The 22428-nt window shown below is 39.7% G+C and overlaps 1 protein-coding gene across 5 annotated transcripts in view; it reads right to left on the bottom strand.

Moving 5' to 3' along the window:
- LARGE1 (LARGE xylosyl- and glucuronyltransferase 1) overlaps positions 1 to 22428 on the bottom strand; it is a 293776-nt gene that overhangs the window by 42082 nt on the left and 229266 nt on the right. For all 5 annotated transcript variants that reach the window (XR_011141149.1, XR_011141148.1, XM_068943748.1 and 2 more), the window contains 2 exons: positions 11638 to 11750; positions 9672 to 9797 (listed from right to left, as the gene is read on the bottom strand). Coding sequence is in view for 3 of the 5 variants with exons in the window: in XM_068943748.1 (XP_068799849.1) it covers positions 9672 to 9797; positions 11638 to 11750 (239 nt within the window). In the remaining 2 variants the exon portion in view is untranslated. The remainder of the gene's footprint in view (positions 1 to 9671; positions 9798 to 11637; positions 11751 to 22428) is intronic.

The following is a 22428-nucleotide window of genomic DNA, read 5'->3' as shown; positions in this document are numbered from 1 at the left end:
TCTTTTTACAAGGAAGACTTTACCACGTCTTTCACACATAACTGCACACTGTATAGATGATGTGCTTTTAAACTCCTTCACAGAATAACTTGCACATTTGTCTTGGTATATTTTTCTAGTTCATGATGCAGCCCCTCATAAATATTGCCACAACTTTAATCATGGCCTGACAGGTTATGGACTCTGTTGAAGGGAGTGGCAGCATGAGGGAATGGTGATATTAAACATTAATCTCAGATTTCCACATGACTGTTTCAGCTAATGAAATTGATTCACTGTTTCAGGCCAGGCAAACTCTTCTCTTGTTTGGCATAGAGAAGGAAAAGCCTCACATGAATTTCTGTATCCATTTACACACTTCAGAAAGGGTTCAATTTAATCCAACTTCCTTTTCGCCATTGCTTCATTTAAACAGTCTGATCTCCGTTGTGTTATACAACATAGCAATGCAGTACAATGCTTCACCCTTTGACTTCCTATTTCTAGCAGGTATTTAGCCCCTACTAATGGGAGATAACTCTCACACTGGCCTAGATTTAACTCTAATGCCGACATAAAGGGCCTGATTCTCATTTACATCAAGGCGACTTTGCACTGTGCTTTCTGACAATGTGAACGAGAATGGAGCCCTAAGGAAAAACTAAGAGAGAGACAAAAGTGGCTTGCAGGAATTATTTTATTTTATAGCGGCAATATTTTAGGCATAAGAAAAAGCCCAAATGCTTTATATCCAGTTTTATTCTTGTAACTTCTAAAGAGATGGGAAAAAAAAAAGAAAAACCTCTATTGGGAATACTTCCAAGCTAGGAGTTCTGGAGGTTCTCTGAATCCATTAAGTTAATTGTGTGAAGGCAACATGTCAGTCACACACAGCCACAGACCTCTTTGCCACCAAGCTGCAACACCAGCTGCTGAGACATTAGGATTGTAAGCTTTGTTCTGAACGCTGCATTTGTGGAAGGGAATACACAGAACTGAAGCAGAGTGCACGCAGAAGAAGAAACCTAGAGCAGACAAACATAGTTCTTTTGGTGTCTGCAACGCAACACCACAAGAACAGGACATCCTTTTGGATCACTCTATCTGTTGCTGAATGAGTGGACTGAAGGAGGAACAGGACATGACCTGAATTCTTTCTGTACTAACCTCAGCAGACAATATAGTATCTTTGCTGAGTATTTATACCACCCAAGGCATGCTCTTCTGCATACCCAACATCAAAGAAAATCTTTCCTGATATGGAAGTCTTTATCCCTCCCTGGGATTTCACTACTGAAGCTATCAGGATTTCAGAAAACCATATATGCAGTTACAGGAAAGCAACTGTAGGGAATAAGATCATTTTGGAAGTAGGTAAATGACTTTTTCCAATCAAAGGAGCACTTTAAACCAAGATCATGAAGAATCTACACACTATATGAATCTGGGAGATTACTTGGAGCAAATACATTTGGTATAGACGTTCTGCCTAAGTGATGCTATGTTCTTTGCTAATTTTACATTTGTCCATATATTCAAATGTGTAGCTTGACCGTGAAATAACACGTTGCTTCAACAGGTGTTGAAAATAGAGAACACCACAGAAACAAAAGGAGCTTTAGCCAACACTGCTAGCATAGGACACAAACTCAAGTTGACGTATTTCCTCCACAGAAACTTGGATCTTTAAATTGCTCTTCTTCGAAAAGAACTTGACGTGTTTCATCCATGGCATTTAATTGTGACAAAAGGCAGGAAGTGCATGAAAAAAAACCCCTCAATGATTGAATCCTACCTCAGTGAAACAGACAAACATAACAGTAGCACAGCGCTAAGGGAACATAACGGGCTGCTGAATAGTTTCAAGGGGTACTAGTATGCATTTTTTCCAAACAGGCACAGAATGGGAATTGTTGATCTGCTGGTAACTAGCACATCTTTAAGAGGACATCAAAGAACACAGAGAAGCTGGAAAATGGGAATAAAAAATGCCTGCTAAGAAAATTTTCTGTGTATTTTCTCTACTCCTCCTATACATGCTATTATTTCCTTTCAGATGCCTTCACGAGCATCCTATCACCCTGGGGAGCACCATGACTGCTCACACCAGGGACCTTCAGCACAGTAATATTTAACGATTATAAACTCCAAAACTGTTACAGGACAGCATCTCCCTACTCTGCCAGGATTTCCCATCAAGATACGCTATGTCACGCCACAGCTGACTACTGGTGTTGATGCCTGTACTCAGTTGTGTGGGTGATGATGTCAAAGCCAGACAACTGCAGTTGTCAGTGTAAAGTCTCTTTGCTGCTGTGCTTCAAAACCTGTTGTGTGTGCAAAAGCTAGTAAGGGCCTAGATGGTGGTTGAGATCTGATCAGATTTGAAACACGTGTCAGGATGCTGTATGTGTACAGATGTCAGGGGAGCCTGGAGTCAACTGAAGAAAGCTGAATGGAGCTGATGACTGTCCAGAACAGCTGATTTTTTTAATCAAGAAAGACAGCACATGTCAGTGCAGCCAAAGAACATAAAGGAATTAAAAAACCAACTGGATGACCTGAGGTAAAAAAAAATACAAAGCAGGTCTAGTGAAAGAGCAGGCTGCTTTTCAAATGTAGCATGATTAGAGAAATATTATGTGATACATGAAAGCACAAAAAAAGAACAGCAGGTTTCAAAAGGCAGAAAGACTCTTCACCACCACTATATAACACTACATCCACAGATTTTTTTTTCTTCGCTCCTATCAGCTCACAAATTCACCTTGAGTTTTGACTGCAGCTCTCTGATTTGGTCTACTGCACCATTAGCAACACCAGAAGGCCAAGAAATCCTTGCGTGGGCTGTCACGGGCATCAGTGAGGTACATGAAGACAATGGGCTGCACAGCTAAAGCTAAGGCCATTACGTGACTGTTAGAACCTTCACTGTGGGCAACACTGAATTGCTTTGGCAGGGGAAGGAAATCAGCTGGAGAGAGACTATCTAGAAATTAGCAAAAATCCTCCACACCAAAATAACCCCCAAAACTCAACGTTTTCTTTATTCGTAGCCCGAGCAACTGTTATCTCAAAATTGCAAAGAGAAAGTGAACTTAGAATCTAAGATCTTGTTTCTATAACATCCGCTTTCCAAGACTGAACGGCACTGTAATACTGTATTTATTTCTTATTATTTTCCTCTTAATTCCCGAGCTATTCCAAAGCTCTCTTGGCTTGCAGAGGAAATTGCAATTAGAACATACAAATTGCACTGCCATTGTCTGGATAGACATCTCAGCAACGGTGTCATCCTTTAGCCTGTCCCATAGACCCGTCCCACTCTTGATCGAGGCCTCCTGAGAACTAAGGAAATTATCCTCCTAAATCTTCATTTAGCAATTTAAGTACTGAAAGATCAGAACATAAAATTCCACAGCTATTTAACACTTGGTTAGTTGTCATTAAGCAACTTGGCACTATCTACATTTCTGTTAATACTACCCTAGTTAATCAGCAGCCGTTACCACTCACTGATTAGGCTCAGTCAGCCTCCTGGAATACTTCCATATATTTTGTGATCTAGTGAAACAGACTATACTGAACTGATAGTTCCCATTTATTCACAAGGTTTTGACCTAAATCACTCAAATGATGAAATTTGGAGCCTTATAAACTGGCAACGGGATCTGAGATGGAAGGCTACAGAGGAGGCTGGTGGAACATAAGAGAGAGCTCTAAGACTGGTCATCTGCACAGAACAGTACTGAAAACAAAAATCCCAGCAAACCCTTGTAGGTTTCCAGCTGAATTGTCCTCCCCAAGGAGATTAAATATTTCAAGTCTGATGTTCAAATCACTAAACTATAAGCTTCAACATATTATTTCTATGGGTACACTTCTTACTCATTTTTTCTCCACCTGCTACAAGAAATGTTTAGACAAATGTTTCCTTCGCTACAATCCTTTTCATTTTTGCCCAAAGACAGATCTTGTGAATTTCGCACCCTGCTTCTTGCCCTTAAGAAATCAGAGAAACCAGAATATCCTTTTCTGCCCATGCCTGTGGCTCTCTACCTACTTTCCAAGCTGAAGGCATAAAAAGTAAAAATAAATTGAACCTAAAGAGCTTTATTTTTGCAAAGCTCTTAATTAAGCCTATGAGCACTTTGCAATTTAGGTAAATAAATAAAAGTGATATTTTATAAATGGGGAGCTTTTCCTGCCTAAAAGTTAGGCTCCTGTGTCCTTATTTAGGCAACCACATAGTTCCCACTGAAATCTATAGGAGTGAAATGCTCAACAATTCTGCGTATAAAACCACTTATTTATGTCACTTTAATACCATCTCAATAGGCTTGTTTTAGGCATGTTATTGTTGAAAAGTTTGTTTTAAATAACATGCCCCAAGGCACTGCGCAAACAATCATTGCGCATAAAACTTCTGGTACCTTGACCAGAGATGCTTGGAAATTTTCCTTTTAAATTACGTTTTATTAGAAACAAATTGTTCATGTAAAAAACAATTCTCCTAAAGGGTCAAATACTTCACAAAAATTTTATCAGGGAGTCTTTGTAGCTCCAGAGCGGTATTGCTGATGTAAACGAGTGGAGGAGACTCGTGTTGGAGTAGCCAGCAACCCAGAGGTCCAGACACTGCTTTGGGATGAAGGATTCAAACCCTTGCCCTACCTGATTTGGTGATCACGATTCCAGGGAGTACTCTGCCCCCTAGCTTTTATCTATGATGGCTGAAGATCACTACCCCAAATCTTACATTGTTCTACTAAAGTTCTCAACTTGTCCTCGGAAGACTTTGCAGCTCTCCTTTCAACTCCTGTACCAATGCTTAACATGAGGCCTCCGTAAGTTGATTTTAGATTATCTATCTAAACAAACCAGCTTCCCCTTAAAAACATCTCTATTATAACACTGTGCTCCCTTCTTGGCAGAGCGGAAGCAGCTTATTGACTGCAGAGGTCATTCAAGAGAGGGGTATGTTTACCCCTCTTGGGCCCTTACTGCTCTCAGTGTAGTTCTTCCTTGGTTGGCATTAAAAGGTGCAAGGCTGCAGAATGCCAGAGCTGCTGCCGATCAGTGCTGAGGTGCTTGGACAGCAAGGGGTTGGCTCAGGGACTGGAATAGAAAGAGGTGCAATAGGTCATATTTGGTCATGTTTGAGGAAGATCTGAAATGATATATTTGGGTTATGGACAACAGGCAGTATAGACTTTAGGAGGCCATCTCACAAAGTTGTTCTAATGTGGACGATTTTCCCCAGGAGAGCATAATGACAAATTCCCCTTTCCAAAATTGTTTCATGAGGCTAATTATCTATCTACCTGTTAATTTAACATAAGCTGTATTCAAAGCCAATTTAAAAAGCAATCAACAGGATTTAAAGCATTTACTTATTTTGAGGGGTACATTCTAATGATTTGATATATTCCCATTGAAAAGCCCAGGATCCTTTTTTTTGTGATTGCATATTACCAGATTCTCTGTGTGTAAATAGCATCTGTATCCTTGACAACCAGACTTCTCTTCAAGACTGACTCATACAATGAGGTCATGATTCATTGTCAGAGGCATCACAATTCATTACTTTTTTTCAAAGGATTTTCCTGTCATTTGGTTTGTGTCAAAGCACAGTAATTGAGATTTCCTCACAGACAGGAACAAACTATTAACCAGAAAGGAAAGCAAACACAGGGCCCAATCCAGCAAAGGCAATGTTTAGATGAACTTTAGTTCCAGATAGATCCCCACAGGCTTCAATGGTCAGTAAGGCATGACCTTGCAGCAAACTTGTCCACTCACATTTTGGTCTGCTGAGGACCGTGTAAGTAGCTGAGATAAATCAGTTACGATAGACAGTGGCTGCCTACAGAGAATAACTATTAGCGGTTCCACATCTTTTGGCCAGTCTTCAGCAGTAACTCCTGAGCGTTTTTCCAAGGTGTAACAAATGCCACGCAGAAATAAACACCTCTGGCCTTTACAGAGTGCAAGGGGCTCACCTGGCAAGAAGAATTAAAGAGCATCTGTTTCCACTTGCTTTCTATTAAAACTGCACACTCCAAGAGATTCTTGACTGATGCAAAGCACCGTTAGAACAGATGGCCTCAGGGTGGGTTAAGGAAGATTTCTGTCTGTGTAATTGTTTATAAGAGTAGTGGCTCCATATGCCACATACAGCAGAACAAAACCACTCAAACTTGAGTCTAGTTGTTTACACTATGGCTTCTAGCACTATAGCATACAAGACAGGTTCTAAGTAAGCATTTAGACAAGCAAAGTTATTAAAGTACTTTTATTCTGATGTTGCTTTAGAGAGATTTAAAGTTAATAGACACAAACTATGTAATACTTGATCATAAATAGTTCTGTCTCTGTTATGTCTACTCTAGAAGAGCCCCATACGCAAGTCTTCCTGTATTCAAGCAGAACAATTATATGTGATGCTCAACCGGAACAAGTGAGCAGAGTAAAGTTCAGCAGTGGTCAAACGTAACATACAACAATACAAATGTCATTAAAGCTGATACAGATGCAACTTAACAAGGACTATGTAGACCAAAAGGAATGACCAGAAACCTCTTCAGGTGACATGAAATATTCGAGAGTCTCACAGGCCTCTAAAAAGCATGCTGGCCATCTTATGCCTGCATGAGTGCGAACAAAGCAGCAAAGCAGTATATGCATACTTGAACAACAGCCAGCTATGGGGTTTCTCTACGTTTATTTGACATAAGGTTGTGTATAAAAGATGACAAATCCTCAAATCTCATGGATTTTGAGACCAGATGGAATTAAATCAGTGCTTTTTCAACCTGACTTGAGAAACAGTCTGATTTGACTTCAGGAGTACTCAGCTGGGCCACGTTTAGCTTTTCCAGCGTTTCCTTCTTTCCTATGCCATCCTTCTTAATCCTGCAGTACAAACTTCACAATTCGTCTTTTCCCCCCTCTCTTTCCCTGGAGGGTTCTCCTATCTAATTTTTTATTCCAGTCTTACCATGAAATACAGGATACGCCAAACACATTGTGTCTTTCCATTTACATTAAATGCCATGGAAACTGACTACTTTGGGTGATTTTAAGAAGCGTATTTTCAAACTTGGGCTAACTACATCTGCTCCTTATTTGTAAGGACCACACACTGGAACAGCCCAGTTGCTTTTTAGAATTAAAAATTTGCCAAATTTCCTAATGGATTTTCACAAATTTAAAATTTCTCATAAAACAAAAAAAAAGGCATAACCCAATTAAACAGTGCTGCCTGAGGGTCAGTTCTTTAACTGACAAATATGGGCAGAGCTTCACTGAAGTCAGTGGGACTTATTTGCACTAGATAAAGCTCTGCCTCTCTTTCTAAATAAAGAATTATGGCCCCCATTCAACAGAGTACTTAGGGGAAATTCCTAATATTAGCGGTGTGATTAAGTCCAGTGCAGCTGAAGAAACCACTTGCGTGTCTGCACCTCTTGCTGAGTTAGGTAGCTCATTCCAGAGAGCCCATGGAGGATATTCTGCATCTTACACTTCACTGCCTGTACTGTAATGAAATTGACAGTGTGAGACAGTACAACATAATAAGCAACCAAGCCTAAATCATACTTGTAAACATAAAATTCTTAATTGACAAAAAAGATAGGATTCCATTTGTATTTAAGCTACTCACATTAGATGCTTACATGTAGGCTTACGTATTTGCTACAGGTCCCACGGCTGATGGGGATTAGTCAATATAGTCATTGGAGTCTAGAGAGTGATCTGGCCAGGTAGCCATCAGATGGCTACTCTGGGATGGATGAGTTGAACCACTCTCTCCAGTACCACTGGTAGTACTGACTGGGAGCACAATTCAGTTGCCTAAACAGAGATGTGTAGCAACATTTAAGGCACCTTAGGGTAACCTGCTTGCCTATAAGCTGCCATGCAGAAAGGCTCCCGCAGGTCTGTGTTGTATCTGCCAGCCCCATACAGATATATTAGATAGCCTAAGTGACTTGAACTGTTTTTAGGTAACTGAACCAAGCCTTAGATCCTCAATGTCTCAGCTGATTGCACAAATTCATGTAAGCTTCTAATTCATAGAAATATGCTGTGATATCTCCCAGGTAAGAGGTGTATTTTTCTAAAATTCATCTTTCAGGTAACATTTTCCCTGCTACTAAAATCTCCCTTCTTTTGTTTCAGGCCTGGCAATTGCTCTCATACATGATTCTTAACATGAGCACAGAGGAACCAAAATCTCTACCAGCACCTTATTATAGGGCATGACCATGATGCTGTACATCCCCTACATGGATCCTGCCCTACAAATATCTATTGCAAAATGTTTATTGATATACTTATTTAACTTAAAAAGCTGTCTTCTGTGGACCATGCCTGAACAGTTGGTTGCAAATACTTTCCAAAATTCAATACTGGCCAGTTTTGACAGGTCAGTTAACCTATGGCATACCTTCTGTCTCTTAGAAAGTGAAGCTTTTGGAATTGATATGTCCAGGGTAATTATTTTTCTTTACTCATGATGAACACTTCTGCCATTACTCTGTAAGTATTACAAGGGAAATTTTGATTAGATATAAGGAAGTATTTTTCACTCTGAATATGGTCAAACACTGTAACAGGAGCCCAGGAAGGTTGTGTAATCTCAGTCTTTGGAGATATTCAAAACTCAGTTATACAACGCCCTGAGCAACCTGATCTAAGTTGGTCCTGCTTTGAGTAGGGGTTGGAATATATGGTCTCCCAAGATCCCTGGCAACCTATATTATTCTATGATTCTGCGATTTTATTAAACTCATTTGCCAGAATAGTTTCAAAATATAAACAAAATATATTCATTCTTTTGAAATGAATCACCAAAAATGATGCAATGTTTATTGTATTCTGATGCCGAAAGCCTCTCCTGATGCAGTCTACTTCTGTCTAGCCGAGCAGTCTTATTCTACACCTGGAAGAAGTTTAATGAGCTTCCAATCCTGAACTCTCTGCATGCCATAATTGAGTCTGGCCTTTCAAAATGACCACAGCACAATCAATGTTAATGCACCTATATCTGTTCAAATATATTCTATTTAACAATAGTGAAAATTATGCTACTGAACTGATACCATAGCTTCATTTTATTAAATTAATAGGTTTCTATTCAGCCTTTTTTTCTAGAGCAAGTCCCAGTAAAAATGAATGTGGTAGTATAGCTGGGTGAAGTGCATGCAAAGGCTAAGTAAGAAATGTGCAAGCTCTTTAAATTTTGGCTTAATGTATTTCTAGCTGCCCAGCCCTCTCTGTGAAATGCAATCCATTAAACAATGCTGACCAGAGAATTTCAAACATGTCTAGTACAAAAAAAGGTTTTGTATTCTTTGGCATGAAAGAGCTAAGAACTGAGACAGCAATAGGAACTGTAGCTAAAGAGTAAGGTGCGGTAGCATAGAAGAGGTGAGCATGAAACATGAGAAGGTGAAGCACTTGTCTAACACCTTGCCTAATTCTAAATAGCAGGATTCATCTTTCACTTTTCTGTCTGCCAAAACGCACAAACACAAAGCTGCATTTGCGTCCCCTGCTTTGCTGTCCTTACAAACTATATGTGATAGTTTTCCTCCTGTTTAAGGCACTTTATCTTTCTGTCATAGTAGAATCTTGCATTTTCTGTCCCAAAGGATACCACCCATCCAACCTTCTGTAAAACATACCTTCAGATCGGACACATCTCTGTAGCACTGCTCAGAACGGGTGTGATCAGACAGCTGCACATTCCAGAAACATGGAAGCTGATAGACAAGGAAGGGATTTTGTTTGATGACTGCATTGAAGATATCCTAGTGGACAAAAACAAAAACGATTGGATACATTGGTTTCACGAAGAGGTGATCTCAGACCCTCTCAACTGACTGCCTTCACCCTCTCACAGGGAAAAGAGCAAACTGAACTCTGCAAACCTTGCTTCAAAATCCTGTTTCCATGAAAGGTGTTACTACTCTAAGGGATGATGTGTGGATCTGAACCAGAGGAACAGGCTCTCTTGACACACAGAGCTAATAAAATCCAGCAAAGTTTTCAAAATGTGTATCTTGTACTACTGGCAAGAAACATGGTTCCTCTTCTAGCTATCAATGAGAAAAATATGCAGTAGATCTCATAAATGGCGATCTCATAAATGTGTACAAGTATCTGAAGGGGGAGTGTCAAGAGGATGAGGCCAGCCTCTTCTCCGTGGTGCCCAGCAACAGGACAAGAGGCAACGGGCACAAACTGAACCACAGGAAGTTCCATCTGAACCTGAGGAAAAACTTCTTCACTGTGAGGGTGACAGAGCACTGGAACAGGTTGCCCAGAGAGGTAGTGGAGTCTCCTTCGCTGGAGATATTCAAAACCCGTCTGGATGTGATCCTGGGCAATGTGCCCTAGGTGACCCTGCTTGAGCAGGGAGGTTGGACTAGATGATCTCCAGAGGTCCCTTCCAACCTAAACGATTCTGTGATTCTGTGATTCTGTGATCACAAAATACCTGCTGTAGGTAAGTACTGCATTACTTCTCAGTAAAGGGGATGAAAGCAATCCTGGCAGTTGAACTGCCTCAATACGAATTCCTGTGTGGGATTTTAGCTAGAATTTTATTGTTGCAACAAGTATTCCAGGCACTTCATGGAAAGGGCATGAAAGACAGATCTGCAGAACAGCTTATACCATAAGGGTATAAGAAACATGTTCTGCCTTTATGCAGATGCCCAGAGAAATAAGATATAAGAATGCTTTTGTGGTCAAGACAGCAGGATGAGATAAGCAACCTTAGTCCAATCTGCAGACTTCTGCCCCAAGCAGGTATGCAATCACTAAGGATTGGATCTAAAACACATTCAGGTTGCAAGAGGCCTTTTCATGAACTTCAGTAGTTTTTGGATCAGACTGCAAGGATACTGTACACAGATGTGTACAGTAAGCTCCATTCTTGCTTAACAATAGCTGATCACGAACCAGACATTACCTTAGAAGTCGTGGAAGTATCTAAACATGATGCTGTACTTGAGCTAATACACTCAAGCTGCTGAGCAAGATTCTTTGGTTCAGGCCTAGTACTATATTAACAGGGCTTCTGGATTAAAAATGGATAGCTGGTAGGAAGTACAAAGAGAGTAAAAATGTACTTCTCTCTATAGGCACGTTATTTCTTCGCTCAGACTGTTGCCCATCTGTGGCAGAGAGAAAGCAGCACTTTTTCTTCAGAGGGGTATTGTGGTAACGAGTACATTATAGACTGCGTGGACCCATTGCCAGAGAGAGCAAAGAAATATCTAGAGACTCTTAGCATTGAAATGAACCTAGACAAAACACTAGGAAAGACTAGTGTATTTGGACTTCTAAAGTCCGGGGGGTTTTATGTTAAAGAAAAAAAGAAAGAAAACTAAAGCTTTAAAACCCCAGTTGTCTATCTTATGAATGATCTACAGAGGAGATAGAAATGTCAGCGCAGTAAGAGAAATCTCATGAGTAAATTTCCATTCCTCTTTTCCACGTTTTTCCCAGAACAGTGGTGAAACAAATAGTGACTACTGGTACAATATTTCTTCCGTTCGCCCATCCCTCATCCTCTTTCCTTTTCCTACCTTCCTCAATCCATGGAGTAGTTATTATGCCACTAATCTACAATGTCCTACTCACCTGGTCAGCCAGTGAAGTGGACAGCATGCTCATTAACTCCCGCTCTGCTGTAAGTCTCCACATCTGTTCCCATTTCATCTTCCGTAACTTATCCAGAAGCAGCAGGATGACTCCTTAAAGAAAACACAGAGCAGAGAATAAGAGAAGCTGTGATGTCACGTGCCAGTCAAGGCCCTTCCCATCTAGGTGCTGACTTACAGCAGTTAAAACAAGGACATGAGCTAAGACCTAGCAGTGGAGACCGGTAGCTCTTGCTCTACGCTAGTATAGGAATTTGATTGAAACTAGAATAAATATTTTGGTGACCCATCAGTCACATGTACTAACGAGTCCAAATAAATACCAAGGAGAAAATTTGTATTGTGGGAATACAATAAAGAACTGGAGCCTCATTGTGGTGGGGGCTGTACAAACACAATCCTGAAAAGCTGACACTCTCAACAAAAACAAGATAAAAAAGCAGCTCTAGAACATCCTGGAACTGTGGGAGGGATAAGCTGAGGATAGTTAGAAGAGAAATCTGCATGCAGCACTCTAAAGACCTTGGGTTTCACCATACCACTAAGACAAAGTTTTTCTGAATCCTTGAGGCTGCAAGAGAAACAGAGAGTCAGCAGAGAGATAAATGCCAGCTTACATAGACTTATGAGAAGGACAAAGTAGTCAAAGAGCAATAAAACTAGCAAGAAGGGGAGTGGAAGAGGAATTGAAAAAGAGTAAGAGAAGGACTTTGTACTTCTAGCCGTTTCCTTAATTCATAAAGCCTGACTTCATTAAAACATAATTAGCAAGTGGATTAATCCTGACAAAGTAAACCAGTGCAGGTGATTCACACGATGGAGGTTAACTCCATGCTAGCTTTATCATTCCACAGAGAATTAGACAGTATCCTACAAGAAAGAAAGAATGAACCTCCTATCACTCAGAAGTGACCTTCACCACTCCCTGTTCTGAGAAGAGACAGGCTCTGAGAGGGAATTCTGACAAGTCTCTGTCTACCAGGGAAAGGGTAGGGACAATCCCGCTTTGTGATGATGGAGTTGCTAGGATGGGTCCTTTTCCGCCATCTTCACACTGACTAGAGGTCTGTTTCTTGCAAAATCCTGCTGTTTTAATGAGTTTATATCTAAACAGCAATCAAGACTACTCTGACATAACGAGAATTTTGCCACCCATGTGAAATATTTTACTCAACGTAAGTGTATGTGGGGTGAAATCTGGCCCTTGCGATTTATTCTAACTGGATAGGATGAGACTGCAGCCCTTATTCAACCTAATAGGAACGTAATCATCTAACACATCTTACTGGAATCCCTGAAACTTTTCTGAATAACAGATGTTTACTGCATTGTCGAGAGTGCCTGTCATTATAGCAGCAAGTGTTAATAGGGCAGGATCCTCAGTTACACCTCAAGGAAGAAAACAGATAGCTCAATATGCATTGTTATTCCTTGGTTGTTTTGTGTTTGGATAGAATCCCTTGTGTGGAGGAAGGGAAAACAGCAAAAGCAATGAAGCTGCATTGAAGTATCGGTAAAACCTTTCCTACAGTGTCTCACAAAATCTTACTTAAAAAATTAATTCTGAAGGACTTAGATAAGAGCACTATCATGGGAAACGTATGCTAGCTGAAGGACCATAAGCAAAGAGTACTGATAAACAGCAGCAGAGCAGGTTGACAGGAGGTACCTAGCAGGATCAATGAGAGGTGCGGTGTTGTTTCACATCTTCATTAGTAGAAGAGCGAGTACAGAGAACAGTAATGACATCTGCAAGTGATATTAAACCACAGTTCTTGTAACGAAAAAATCTGACAACTATAGAGCAATGTAACAGCTATCCAGAGGAATAGGAAAACCCAAAAAGCAGGCAATGGAAAAGCTGCCCAAGGTGGTCTAAGATGAAAAAGCTAAAAGTAATGAGAAGAAGACAGAAAATGTAGTCTGAATATTTAGGAAAAATGTTCATAAATCCTTTGTAGTGAAATAACCTAAGAATGGCAGATAAAATGTCCTATGTCATAAGCCTTTAAAAACTAGACTATCCAAAGATTCGCAAATGTAGATGGACCAATCCTGCATGGGTGGAGATAGAACAAAGGAGGTTCTAGGTCACTTCTACCTTCAGTTTCTATGACTTGGCAAATTCCTTTCTAATAAAACCTTAAACTGCCATGAATAAAAAGAAAACCTCTTCTGGCAGTGAATTTTGTGGCCTATATTAGTTCTGTTTTCTATTTCAGCCCATCTGGTTCCAAGGATGCTGGAACCTTTACTGGAGGGATCCCTTTTCATCTTCAGTCAATCTTTCTGCTTCCAGCTGTCGGATTGGAAAGGGACATATTGTCACAACGTGCTGCAATGTGTTTCTGCCAGTGTGTCTGTCTTCTCTCCAGCATACGCAAAGCCTATCTTTAGCGGAGTATGTGGTGTGCTGGCATTAGTTTCTGAGAGAGCCATAGCACACTGTCTGAAATTCTAGATCAACGTGAAGCAGATTCCTTCCACTGCAGGAAGAAATTAGGTGGGATAACCTCCTCTCTGGCAGGGGCTTATTTCCAGTGGCAAGAATTGTCAACTTTACATCAACAGTGTGATATAACTGAGGAGATTCTTTATTAAGAAAAATAAAGAATTACTGCCAGATTCAGTTAGCTCTAGTGTAATGGTTTTAATATTTTATAGACAATAACATATTCTTCTGAATAAATCTTCTTTAAGCCTCCAATATGAGGAGGAAAAGGGGGAATTGTTTTTATATGTGCAGTATTCTCCAGTTTTTTGTCTTCCACTGTTATGCTAGCAGCAGATTATGGCACCACAGTTAAAGAGATTATGATGTCCTGAGGGGCTATTATGGTAGCAGCTGAGAGTAAAAGAGGCAGAAGGGGTAGAAAACTGGAATATATGCAAGAAAGGATGCACAGAATTATGATGAATAGTGGCTACTGAAAATATTTGAAGTTGTAAATGTTCTACTGCCAAGATTAGCTTAGATATGTTTCTACTTTAATTCACCTAAGGGTTTAGGTATAACATCTTGGTGCGATTTCTGTTCACATTCTCACACTGTGGAATTCTAACTGACCACCGCTGAAAAAAAATATGGGAGAGTATTCGTAACAGGTTTAAATATTTACTCATTAGTTAGAATACGATATTTGTACTAAGAGGAGGATTTAATACTATCACCTGATTAATGCTATTTAGTGCAAAAGAAAAGCAAAAGCATGTGGGTTGGAAACTTTGAAATTGTTCACGCAAAGGAAAAAGTACTTTTTTCAGAACATAGCACTTAGTTTTACCTTTATATTGTTCTGTTACCAAAATCAAACATAACAAATGCTGCAGTTTTCTGCAACTCTGAACTAACCCCAGTCTGTGTAATTAGTGTGCAGGCAAAGTCCCTGGAATCAGGAAAGGGAAATATTTGCCCCAGAAGCCCCTTCCTCAGAGTCAAATTGACTGAAATCTCAGACTAAGTTCAAGATGACATACAGATGAACATTAAGGGGAAAGGGACTTACCCTCAGCTGCTGTGCTGGGGGAGGAAGAGACTGGAGGAAAAAAAAAAAAAATCAAAGGAATCTTTTATGAACATCTGGCCCCGGGCAGTGGGACTGCTCATCGTTTGATGAGAGCAGCATTTTCGTTCCCTAATCTACCTGAGGGAAATAAAAGGGAAAGCTTGGCAGGAAATAAACAGAAGGAGAAAACTGGGAACCTCAATGTCCCCTGGGTATTAAATGAATTATGATCAGCCATAGAACACCCTATTTTCTTGATCCTGAGGAATTAGTTCAGGCATATACAATGATACAAATACCTTGAGGGGCTCTTGAAAAAGAACTCTGTCTAAAGAGGATTTTTCTTTACGTGGTGCAGTATCTTCTGTATGCCTCTTTCTTCATGCTTTATTACTGTGATGTGGATCACATGGTCTAGTTTTACCCGAATGTTATTTTCTCCCTCCCTTTGATGAGACTTTGAACTACCAAAATTTGACAAATCCTGAACTGCTATAATAAACAAATAAAAAAGGAGTTTCTCCAAAACCACAATTTCGGGAGACAAAAACGAGGAGATTTGTTGAACAGATTAGACAAAATAGTGCAAACATTTTGCATAAAATATTTTTCCTAAAACATATTGTTTTGGAAAAACTGCAATTCTTTGTTTGGTGCATTTTTGAAACCAACTTTATCTAAAACTGTATTTCTCACTTCAAACGTGACCTAAATTAAAAAGCTTGTTGAAAAGGGTTACGTGGCTAGAAAAGGAAAATAAATGTTTCATTCCAGGTCTAATAACATTTTGGAATCACCTGAATTTTTTCTCTTCTTTCCATTTTTGATTCAACCAAATTTTTTCACTCTCCAATGTTTTGATTAAGGAATGGTTTCTGTAGACATTTCAAGGTATCCAAGCAAAACATTTTTTTATTGTTGTTAATCTGCTCCAGAACAAAATATTTCATTTGATTTTTCCCAATATCAAATTGAAAGTTTTCAGCAAAATCAGCAATTTCCCTTGGAATGTTATCAAGCAGCCCCACTTCTCACTTTAGGAACACAGACCATGTCTTTTAGTGCAATTCACAGAGGAATATATAGCACAGTAGAAAGTAATCATATTTTTAGAAAGAACAGAATCACTTACAGACATCACAGTGCAACTAGACAAGCTTTCAAACTCAATTAATTGATTAGAGTAGCCACTTCAAAATGGCTGAAAAAAATGCTTAGCATTGTGGGGGAAACAAGGGGTAGATACTAAGAGAGCATTATCTGTAAGCACTTCCCTGCTCCTTACTTTCAGGTGGGACAGGATGCTTTGGTGAGCTGCTCAGGAGATGCCACGTTACGTGAGCAGCATCTCAGAGTCAGTCCTTGTTAGGTTGTTACACAATTCTTCTCAAAGCTGTGCCTAAACAGTGAACCATCCAGACAGTAAGTAGATTTCAGTGCAGTATTTGAGAAAGATAGGCAGCATACACTTTTACAAAAAAGTAATAGTGAGTTTTAAAAAATCAGTGGGATTTTAGACTACCTAATAAGCATACCAGAGACTGTACACCAAACCAGAGTCTTTGATGCTGTAAGGAATACTGTTAAACAGGACTGACATTATGGAAGTTTAATACAATAAATAACTTTGACCCAGAGATTTAAGGCAGTACAAACAACTGTAAGCTACAATGCTTTTTGAAACAGAATTGGCACCAAAAAGTTTAGCTCAATTTTAGGAGCTATGGAAGGGGCTTGTAGCACTGCTATCCCAGGAGAAGCACCATGATACAGAGTTACCACCAACTGCATAGTAACCCAGGAAACGCTTCTGCATCCTCTTTTAAATTCCAACTTACTATACCCAAAATCAATAAAAGCGACTACAGCGCGTAATGCTAGGAATGTGGCTATGCCTTTGCAGTATCAGAGCCCAAATTACCAGTTTTGCTAGAGACTGAATTTGGAATCCATGGGGTCACACTGGGAACTGTGATCTATGTTCAGAAAAGTATATGACGCAGGTATACAACACATATTTAAATAGGCTGCTGAGCAGGAAATCATATGCGTACATAAAATTCCTGTGTATATACGCTTACTGTGATTCTTTCACTGACTGTAGGCTCTGCTATTCATCTGCCATATCAAGAACAAACAGAAAATCAACATATACCTGTTATGAATTAAAAAAATAGGATTAAAGCTGCCATTCTATAACAAGCCACATATTTCTACCCAAACAGTCACCACAACAGTAACTGCCCCAACTGCACACATTTCTAAGTCTTCCATTTTAAGACTTTGTGTGGATGGAATTCACCGAATGACAGTAACTGCTTAAGACAGAAATAATGATTTGTTTTACCTGATTTACAGACCATCTATCTAATTGCTGCTCATAATTTGACTAGCCATAACATTAGTATAATAAAACCATAACTTATGTCTATAGTTTTTAATACAGAATGACCAGCGGATGGTCATTCTAACATAATTTTGTGTTATCCTGATATATTATTTAACTATGCACCAGTCTTGTTCTCCAAAACAGACTTTCACAATATAAAACATCTAATGAAAATATGCAGTGATGCATATTGTGTTAACTTGGAATAAATAATGACTGTACACTTGAACTTTTCCCTCAGAAAACAAAACAAGGCAAAGAAACTGTTTTAAAATGGAAAGTGGGTGTCCCTCTGGGCATGGTGACAGAATGCAATAGCCCTCGTGTTCTCAGTATGTGTATTGAAAGTGAACCAGTGACAGAATGCATTTTGAAATTTACTGCAGCTACTCTCTTGGGAGCCTAGTTCCTCTTGGAGCAGTATAAACATTTTGTTTACACCTCCTGATGACCGTTCAATGAAATAAAACACTTTCATTTTTTTTGTTCTCTTCTTCCAAAGTATGCAATTTCTCCTTATGCAGAGTTAAGATCCAGGCTATACTACAGCATGATTCTAACTTCTTACACAGCTATTGACTGCAGCTTAGAATTTCCTGAATTTCTAAATTTTTTTTGGACTCTACTCTTCCGGAGTATTTTTAAAAAGATACATATGCTTTTGAAAATTTATTTTCTCTCTAACTGTTTTTATATCTATCTGGGGGAATTTCCCCAACTTTCTTAAAGCTCTAGGGACTGCTGGAAAAAAAGTTCCTTGAGTCAGGTGTCTGAAAGGTCTACAGGGGAAGAGTCATGAGCCACAATACTTTTAGGAAGTCTATGGATGAAAATCTCTGCTACACAGAAACTGTTCTGCCAAGCAATGTCCTCCCTTCCTATCCTGCAGAGTACTGTTACAGAGAGGTTACAATTCTACAGCAAAGAAAAAAACCTTCTCTAGGCCTAGAGGAACTGGCCTTCTCTTATACAGAGTGTAAGTGGTGCAAAACAACACACCTTCTCTTCCCAAATTGCTGAGGAACTTTTCCTAAACCCTACAATGGAAAAAGCAACATGGCTGGCAAAAGGACAAATATTAGCAAGATCAAAAAGGGAAGGCAGAGCTCTGCCGCCTGCTCTGACCACTTTGGGCCTCAAGGAAGACATTAAGGAGAGCAACTTTTCTTGGATCCTTGTGTTTGTTGCTGTTTCCTGAACCTCATGTAAGGCGTTGTTGAAGATGAAAACCATCTGTGAAGAAGCTCTTTACATGGGTTTTTAAAAGCTTCTCAGTCTCCTTGTAACCTTTGCACTTCATGTCCCTTGTGAGCACTTAAGGCACAGACATTACAATATAAAGGCAGTGGAAAGCAACCACTGTAGGGATTTCTCAGCTGGTCAGCTAAAGAGATGGCTTCCAACAGAAATAACAAGAGGCAAATCAGTAAATTCTGATAAAATGTTAAAGACTGGGAAAGTTTTTGCTCAGGAAAATCCAGAAGTGTTAAACCTTAGTAAACACATTATAGCTTCAGAACAGCAATGGGAGAGAGGAGGGAAGTTTCTGTTTCTATATGCTGCAGCACAAGGACAATGACCAATCTAAATGGAGCGTAAGAGAGCTGTCTCAAGATGCAGAAGTCTCACACCACTGCCAGGCAGCAGAATTAGTGTGTATGTGTATCTCTGTATGTGTCTGGGAATTGTGGTGGACAGGACTAGAAAGATGGTCAAGTACATATCTTTTTACAAAGTACTCTGAAATGTGAAACTAAAAAAAAAAAAGTTGCTTTGGGGAAAAGTGGAAAATTTCTGGAAAATTTCAAAGAACTTCTCCTGTCTCCAGTAGTAAAACTGCAGTAAGCTCTGACACTGCAGATTACCTCTGATTTGATTTGCTTGTGTGTTTAGGTGACTTTGGATGCGAGGAAAATAAAGTCTCAGACAGATTTTTAAGTGATAAAGTCAGAAAGGGCACTTCTTAGCTCTTGCATTTTTCAAAATCAACTCAAAAACCAGAGGATTTTTCAAAATCAATTTGTGCTTGAACTACAGCATAACTTCCAGAAAAACATTCAGTCTTGATTTAAAAATTTCCAATAACGGATAATATATCACAAACTTTGGTAAGTTATTTCAATGCATAATTATCTAGATGAAAGATACATCCCTTATTTCTAATTTGAACATGTCTTTGAACTTGCAGCCATTTGATCTTGGTGAACCTTTGCTAAATTGGCAAGCCCTCTATTAACAAATGTCATTTTCTCTTGCAGATATTAATAAGCTATGACCAAGTCACCCCTTGACCATCTCCCAGATAAGCTCCTGGAGTCAATTTCCTCAATTGTATGGGAAGTTTTCCAATATTTTCTTTTAGTTCTGTTAATTTGTAAGTACCCTTCTTGAACTATGGAGATTAGACCTGAACACGCAGCTAAATGTAAGCTTTTAAAAGTATCCACTGCAGGAAGAGATCCCTAACACCCAGGTCAAGCAGTATGGAGCAGTTGTACACACACTGTTCAGGGCTGAGCTCCTTCTTGAGCAAGCTGGACACATGTGTACTACATCGTACTTGTCTCTAAGTACGCGGGTTGTGCTCCTTTGAGTCTTAGACGTAAGAATCATTTTGTTTGCATTTGTCAGTGCCTGATATAATGTGAGAGCCATGCCAGAGCCATGCTAGAGTTTACTAGATTGGAGATTTTATTTCATGAAGCTGAGGGTCTATGTTGCATGACTGGGAGAACGCCTTAAGAGCATGTGGCTATATTAGAATGTGCGCAAGGATGAGAAAGATGAACCACATACAGTGTAGTCCCATCCATACTACCTTCAAGAAACATTCCTTGGAGTGAACTACTGCCAAAATACAGCCAATATTATTTTTGGAGGGAGCTAGGTTGCTCCATGAGACAGACAGGGTGCCAGCTAACTTCTCTGCATTGTGCATGATCAGGGAGCCAAGACTGAAGAGCAAACTAGGAAGCTAAGTTATCTGACAGTGTAGACATACCCAGTACGTCAGGAGTAAAAAAAACTATGCCCAATTAAAAAAAAAAACTATCTATCTCCTGTACTTGTACTTGAGATGTTCCTGCTTATACATCCGATGATTACACGAAGTGTTTATTCTTATGTACAGCTGCAGCCTATGTTCAGGTGATCATCCATCTTGGACTGATTCTCATGCCTCTGTTTTTTGTTTCTGAGTGTATGATTTTAGATGTCAGTGAATCTAAACACAGAAGTAAGAGTGAGTGTTACAATCCTACATCAAGCCAGAATAACCGGACTTTGGGTGGCTTTCTTGAAGAGGAAACACTGAACAGTATAGACTGTACAGGGTTACTATACAGGAGGGTGAGTCACTGAAGCTATTTTCTCCTGTGTGGGTGTATTTGGAAACAGGCATCACATAGAAAACTTTCTTCCGTGGATAAAAAGTGAAGAGGTTTGCTGAAATTTTCTGAACATTTGCCCTGGTAAAAGCAAGTACCCCTTCCAAAACTAACTTATCTTGGACTTCCTACCAAAGAATCACTCACCTTTAAACAACAAAAAAAGTCTCTTTCTTGATCCTCAGCTGCTGTAAATCAGCTTAGGTCCATTTAAGTCTACAGTTAGGCATTTATATCAGATCTGGACTTATTCATGATACTGTTTTTTTCTTCCTCAGTATGTAGTACAAAGTGAAAGTTAATGAGGAACATTGATTTAAATTATGTTTTTTTGTTTTTGATCCTCTCAAAAACATCATATTTAACAGAGGTTGAAATGTCAACATTTTTCAAGGTTTTTATTTTGGACTGTGTGAAGAGGAAAAATGCACACTGCACAGGTGGTAATTATCTTGGCTGGCTTCTAATATTAGAAAAGTAATCCACAAGGCTAATTGCAGGGATGGGCACAAAGAGGGGACTGGCACAAACCAGTCACAGCTTTTCACGGTCAGGTGCTCAGTGAAGGTCCTAGCAGCAGAGGAGGAAATGTGGGACATGGGCTGAACATCCTCTCAGGTATTTCTTCACAAAGAGGCTTAGGGTTTTGTGTTCAGAAGCAGCCATGAAACATTTTTAGTTTTTCACTTAATGGACAGTTTATAGGGTGGATTAGATTCAGGAGAATACAATGTCCTAAGAAATTCATTAGGAGAAGGAAAGCAGGAGCACAGAAAGATCAAGCCTTAAAGATTAACTAGGGCATTTTTGAAAAAAGAAAACATGATGCAGTTTAATGCAATGGTTTCACTAAAGGTCAGTTCAATCCTTCCTTCACAACCATTTCACTTCTAAAAACAGAAGAATAGGATTAGGTTCACAACAGAAATACAGGGCTGAGTTTGTGTAACGATAAAATGTGTGTGGAGCTGTTTAGCATGCTTATAGCCAACTCGTGAGGTGCGCGTTGGATAGGTGGACTATAAGGTGAGTGGAAAATTAGCTGGACTGCCAAGCTCTAAGGATTACAGTCAGTAATAAAACATCCAGATGTTGGCTAATTACAAGTGGTGTTCCACAGGAGCTGGTACTGGGGCGAACACTTTTAAACATCTTTATTAATGACCTGGAGATGAGATAGCCTGCCTCCTCAGCAGCTTCACAGATCACACAAACTGGGAACAGTGGTCATCACCCTGGGGACAGGGCTGCTACTCAGAGGGATCTTGACAAGCTGGACAAGTGAGCTAACAGAAATCTCTTAAAGTTCAACAAAAGCAAATTTGAAGTCCTGCATGGGCCTTTTCCGACATGGAACAGCCCCACACAACCGTGCTGGCTGGGGGATAACTGGGTAGAAAGACGTTTTGCAGAAAAAGAGCTAGGGATCTTGGAGAACAGCAAATTGAACATGAGCCTGCCGTGTGCCCTTGTGGCAAAGGCCAATCGCA

This window comes from Struthio camelus, chromosome 1 (genome assembly GCF_040807025.1).
Source record: "Struthio camelus isolate bStrCam1 chromosome 1, bStrCam1.hap1, whole genome shotgun sequence".
NCBI classification, from domain to species: domain Eukaryota; kingdom Metazoa; phylum Chordata; class Aves; order Struthioniformes; family Struthionidae; genus Struthio; species Struthio camelus.
The sequence above is the reverse complement of the archived record's forward strand: the minus strand, read 5'-3'. Positions and strand labels throughout refer to the sequence as shown.